At 37.2% G+C, this 6,000-nt stretch overlaps 1 protein-coding gene across 3 annotated transcripts in view; it reads right to left on the bottom strand.

The window, feature by feature from the left end:
• Positions 1–832: 832 nt before the first annotated feature.
• The window catches only part of MBD5 (methyl-CpG binding domain protein 5), a 548,850-nt gene continuing 543,682 nt past the window's right edge, over positions 833–6,000 (bottom strand). For all 3 annotated transcript variants that reach the window (XM_030917008.1, XM_030917009.1, XM_010358052.2), the window contains 2 exons: positions 4,178–4,253; positions 833–1,440 (listed from right to left, as the gene is read on the bottom strand). In XM_030917008.1, the coding sequence (XP_030772868.1) occupies positions 1,369–1,440; positions 4,178–4,253 (148 nt within the window). In that variant the 3' untranslated portion in view covers positions 833–1,368. The remainder of the gene's footprint in view (positions 1,441–4,177; positions 4,254–6,000) is intronic.

The following is a 6,000-nucleotide window of genomic DNA, read 5'->3' as shown; positions in this document are numbered from 1 at the left end:
GGCTCACAGTTTTAGGTTTGTATACTTGTAATGTAGTATTTTCTCTCTACATTTGTTTCACATTTTTTCTTACTTAATATAATATAAATAATTTGGTTAATAGATTTAACCTGCACATTTTAGCCACATTAATATATATAAGAATCTGTTAATGGTATAAATAATTCTTTAAATAAAATAAATCTGATATGTTACACAATACTGATAAAAAAATTACCATTGCTAATAATTTTGTAAGCCACCTTAACTTCTGGGTTAAGTAATACTGATGAATGGATATGAAACTTGCTTTGATGATTCATATTTATTTTTGCCACTACAAAAAAAAATGAATTATAATCAACCTTACCTCTGATAATGGTTGCAAAGTGGGGCTTTTGCCTCCATGTATGGAAATAGAAAGTTTTACCTTGTCAGATATCATTTGCAAAAAAACCCTCAATTCTGAGCACCAGCGATGGTGCAGTCAGTATAAGCTATCTGCTTCAACAGGTGGCTATCAAATGTTAACTACAGAAATGGCTGAGTAAAATATTCCATCTAAGATTTTTTTTTTTATAAAACCTATTCTATTTTAAAACTTAGGTAAAAAAAATATGCAACAAATGGTTGCAGTTTCTGAATTCTTAATTTAGACCTGTGAGCCCTCTTCCCTTTAGAAATCTGCAAGGTTGCAATTTCCTAGACACCCGAAATTGAGTCCAGTGCTTCCAGGCAAGGTTCATTCCAAACACACAATATAAATGGACACTCAGTGGTGTGCAGTGTATGTCATAATTCAGATATTACATCATCATGCCTTTTCTCTGCTGTTAAATACAAAAACAGCATCTTTTACATTATCATAGAAAAGCATTTAGGTTGTATTTTTATTTATCACTTTACACTGGTAGTCTCTGGTATGTGTACTCCATAGAAACCAAAGAATTTTGTACACTATTTCTTTGTACAATAAAAGATAAAGTGTGCATTAGGTACGCTTGTACATGACAATATTGTACAATATTTACATTTCTGATATCACCATGAAATTCTGTATTTTCTATATACAACATTGAAAATTCTTCAGAAACATTTGGACTATTTCTTATAATCACAATTTAGTATTATAGAAAAAGAGTTTCTCAGTAATCTCTTGACCATTTATCACTCTCATCACACAGAGATTTTGATTGGTTTTTCCAGCATTCATTATCCTTCCTGATCAAAAAACTTTTGTATCACTGTTTCTTTTAGCACCCTATGGTGGTGGTAGCTATCTGCCATAGTCTAAATATTGATATAACAGTGGCTATATCAATACCTATATACAGATACATCTGTGCATGTTCCTTTATTAAACACTGCGCATTAGTGGAGTAGTCTCTGTTATCTGGAGATCTTCCTCCTCTTGGGTTTGGGGGGTCTCATTTGTCTGTCACTCTGTGGGATTTGGTGTACCTGGAAATAAAAAGGTAGAAAAAACAACAACAACAACAGAGGATGAAATCACAAACACCATATAATTTCTGACAAAGAAACAGGGTAGGGAGTAGACTCTGGCTTTCACTTTCAATTACTGATATCCTGAGGCACTTCAAATGTTTACCAAGACCCCAGATGTCAGTGTGCCCACAGTCATTACAGAGAATGCAGAATGCTAGAAACTCATAAGCAGTGCAACACTCTGGGGGTGCCAATAGACAGTGGAAAACAAAGGATGAACTGGACAAAATCAAGTATGGGAAATGCAATGTGCAGTTGTTACCCCATTGTCCATTTAAAACAAAAATAAAGCCTTCCCTGTCAGAGACCCTAGATCACCAATTTCACTACAGCCTGGAAGAGTGAATAATTATACAACAAACATACCCCTTTTTTTCCCTCACTTTGTTACCCTACTTATTTTACAATGACTAGGAAGGGTCACAAATTACAAGAACATGCACACATAGCTCAGCCTAAGGATGTTTGTTCATGAGAAGAATCAAAATGGAAAAGAGAATACCACTATCATCTGTTGGCAGATCTGAAATTGTGTAGTCTGGGAGGAGCAGTTAATACAATTCACCTTCCTTTACGTACTAATGCAGGAACTAGCAACATTTAGTGCTGTTCATCAGATTGAGCAGCGGCTGAGCAGCATTAGATAGCAGATATAATTTGGAGGAGGGAGTGATCAAATTGTCTCGTAGCTATCGGTGGGAAGGAGCAAGGTCCAAATACCCAGGAGAGGAGGGATGAACCCAAGGCAGTGGTGTAGCAAATGCTTTATCAGCATTTGGACACAAGTCCATTGTAGCATTTTGCCAGTTTCTGTGGTGTAAAACTTTTATCCTGGCCAACCTTATGTCACAGGACTTAGAGTTAGGAAGAGATGAGTACAATTGACTCTCAAGATCCACTACAAGTTGGCTCAATTACATGCTTAAAAATAATGTTTAGACAACAGCAAAGGGCAATGCTATCCAGACTCAAATGCAGAATGCTTTTAAAAAAATAGTATTTTCAAATTTTAAATAATATTTATGGGTTTTTCAATCTGCCTATTCCTCCTAATCTTTTCCATACACATTTTTAAAAGCCACTAGTCTGTAGTAAAGAGCCAAAACTTTTTATAACCGAGGAAAGAAACTTTTTATAACTGAGACTGCAAACTAGTAATCTGTGGACCAAATGTGGCCTGAAATGGTATTTTGTTTAGCCATATGGCACTTTAATATTTTTTAAAACAGTTGTCAACACATAAAAATGAGAAATTTTACCTCTAGACTTCTAGTTTTTTATGAAAAATGGAAAGATCTTGCAACATGAACACAATTTCCCAGATGTCTAAGATCTGCTGGAGCATGGACGGAATGCCTTCTGGAGACAGTACATGCCTCCTAGGTTGCCCCGGCCCTTACTACTCTCAACTACCTGATTTCCACCAGGGCCAAATGTCCTGAGGCAGAGTCTAGAGAGACGATGGCCAACCTCATTTTCTCTTTTTCCTGGGCAGGCACATTCTATGCTCTATTTCCTATTCTACTTAAGAAGATCATGTGATTAGGTCAGGTTAGTGGAAAGTCAACAGAATGACTAGTCTGGCTCATAAACCTATGCTGGCAGTATTCTTAGCATGCTCTTTTCTTTTACCTTCAAGGCAAAATGCAAAGGATATAATGAAGCACTCTGAGGTCCTAAGAGAGGTGGTCACTAGATACAGAAAGAATCTGTGCCCTGGTGTGGAGCAACCCCTTCCTCAACCAGCACCAGACTCAGGTGGGTAATGGCTTTTACTGTGCTGAGCCTCTAGATTGGTAGCCTACCCTAACCCATGGATCTTTACTGGCATTTCTCATCCGTTCCAACTGCTGTTTTCTCATACCTGGCCCACTTTACTTACTGATACTATTTGACTGGTCCTAGAAAACATTTGAGTTTATAGTCCCCAATCTAGATCTTTCCTACAATTTTATCAGGAAATTTAATGTCTCAGGGCTTCAATTCACCCATCTGCGAAATGATGGGTTGGTTGGATTATGAAATCTCTAAAACCCATACTAATCCCATCATTCAATTGCCATTGGATGGTTTGTTGGGATTCAGATAACCTTGTAACATAAGGTCAAATAAAATAAATTATTTTTCATGCGAAATAGCCTAGACAATTCACATTTTTAACATATTACCAAAATTATATTTTAAGTATTTACATCAGTCAATGTGTGAACTGGAGGATAACGATTCAACTTCTCACACTCAATGCTATTACATGCACAGTTCAATAAAAATGGGATATGAGAGGTCTATATACTCTTGATCTTGACCCCTACTGTCTTTTGGTTCAAAGGACAGAACAAAATTTGCATTACTAAATATATAGGCAACAGTAATGGCCACGGCCATTCACAGAGTCAAGTGTAGAAAGCTGTGGTTTGAACATCAATATTTTGCTGCTCATATTTTAAAAGAATGTTATGTGGCAAAACAAAAGTTACTTATCTCAGGAAGAAAGACATAGTTAATGCAGTAGGTTTTTTTTTTTTTTCTTAAATGACTTTGAATCTTTTCTGATATTTGTCTTCTTTTTCTAGGCTAGTAAATTAGTATTGCTACGTGAGTTGTTTGACAATATTCAAGAGACTTTACCAAAAAGTGTAACATAATTTATTTTCTAAGAAACACAGTATAATGGAAAAATAAATTAACTTACAGTCCCAGACATTTTGTCCAGTTCACTCATGGCCTCATGAATAGCAGCTTCTAAATGGTTATTTAGCTTTCCACTTCTGGAATTAATGAAAACAACACACCAGATTAAAAAATTAAAGAAACAAAACTCAATTTAATTTCCTAATCAGAAAACAAAAGTACCAATTCCACGAGAGAAAGCCAATTTATACTCGCGTTTGGAAAATTCAGATGACAAAACATCACTCTGGGATTCTTACCACTGAATACTAATGATTAAAGTCACAGAACTACTGAAAAGAAAAGTTGAACAGATTGTCGGGCGGGGAGATGGACTTCTTCCTCTTCCATATGCTTCTTCCACAATCTGGTGATTTGGGAAGAAAGTTGGGCCACGGGTTCCCTCTCCCAGAGACACTCCTCATGCTCCCTGGCTCCGGCCGGTCCTGCATTGCTTCTTGTTTCTTTCTCAGGCAGCCTGGCTGTGTGACCAGAGGAAGGGCGGAGGGGCTGAACTGCAGGCTCTGGCCACTAGGCAGCTCCCTCTGCCCTCTCTGGAGCGTTCTGGCTCTGGAGTTGAGCTACTGAAGGCTGAAATCCCGAGGCCCGTTCCAGGGTGGGAAACAGCTTAACTCTGACGCACCTGAGGCTCCCAGCCTACCCCCCAGCACATTTTCCCAAAAGCCAAAATGATGTAAATATTTGAACAGATAAAGAATGACAGCCTCAGGGTGCCTATCACTTCTCTGACCTTTTCTCTCCACTTAGCATTCCATTACACGTTTGGCCTGAATAACACACACGGTGCATCTACCATTTTTGAAGCTTACATCTACGAAGCTGTTGAACTAAAATCAGGTAAATCCATGCTACCCACCCCTGTGGTTATGTACACTTTGCCCATCCTGACTGTTAACTTGTTTTTCCTCCTTTACGCAAATAAGTAATTACCCATTTTTTCCAAATACTAAGGTGATTTTTTTCATTTATCCTGTCATGACAATTACTAGAAAAGTTGCTGGAGGTAACGTTTTCGTAACAGGCGGTTAGCATGGGTTTCCATGAGTTAAATCCTATCTCAGCATCTACCATGGAGACTGGAAATTTGCAGTCGTGGGAGAATTTGGCTTTGGCTTACTGTCGTATTTAGTTTGGTTAGCAGAGTGTTTCGAAACATTTTTGAACTTTAGTTCAGTTTACCATAGCTTTCACTAGGTTTTATCCTCACACACCAGGACTGGACAATGCATACACTGAGTTTCTGTCTACACTTTGAGAACTCCGAGTTTTCCACCCCTGAGTACCATAGTGCTAGGCATACCATAGATGCTCTATGTATTTGCTAAACAAAAACATTTGTCAAAGGTGGCCCAGATGGTCCTATGTTTCAAAAAAAATATATGTACTTAGGTCAGTCTAACTGAAAGGAAAAATTAGTGTATTGGTTTTAACTAAATTATAAGGGTAATATGGCATCAACCACTTCCCTTCTACCTTTTGCTGCCCTGTAAGCTAGTCTTTAGCTTTTATATTTTTGTCATTTATTTTTAGAAATTTAAAAATGCAGAGGAGTACACATGATAAAATAAACCTAACATATTCCCCTCCTGGAACGAAATGTTAATAAATTACCTATTTCCTTTAAGTCTTTTATATTAAAAAAATAAAGCTGGAGTCCCCAGTTGTTATCCATCCTGGTCCCATTTTCCCTCACCTTCCCCCCTCAACTTTTAGTCTGCTTTTATACTTTAGTATTGTTTTATGTGTGTTTTTTAAAATATACCCACACAAAAGGTGTCAGATACACATACTTGACTTTTTTTCTCCTTATAACTGTTTTAAATA

The sequence above is a fragment of the Rhinopithecus roxellana genome, chromosome 14 (genome assembly GCF_007565055.1).
Source record: "Rhinopithecus roxellana isolate Shanxi Qingling chromosome 14, ASM756505v1, whole genome shotgun sequence".
NCBI classification, from domain to species: domain Eukaryota; kingdom Metazoa; phylum Chordata; class Mammalia; order Primates; family Cercopithecidae; genus Rhinopithecus; species Rhinopithecus roxellana.
Note: the sequence above shows the minus strand (reverse complement) of the source record. Positions and strands in the feature narration are given on the sequence as shown.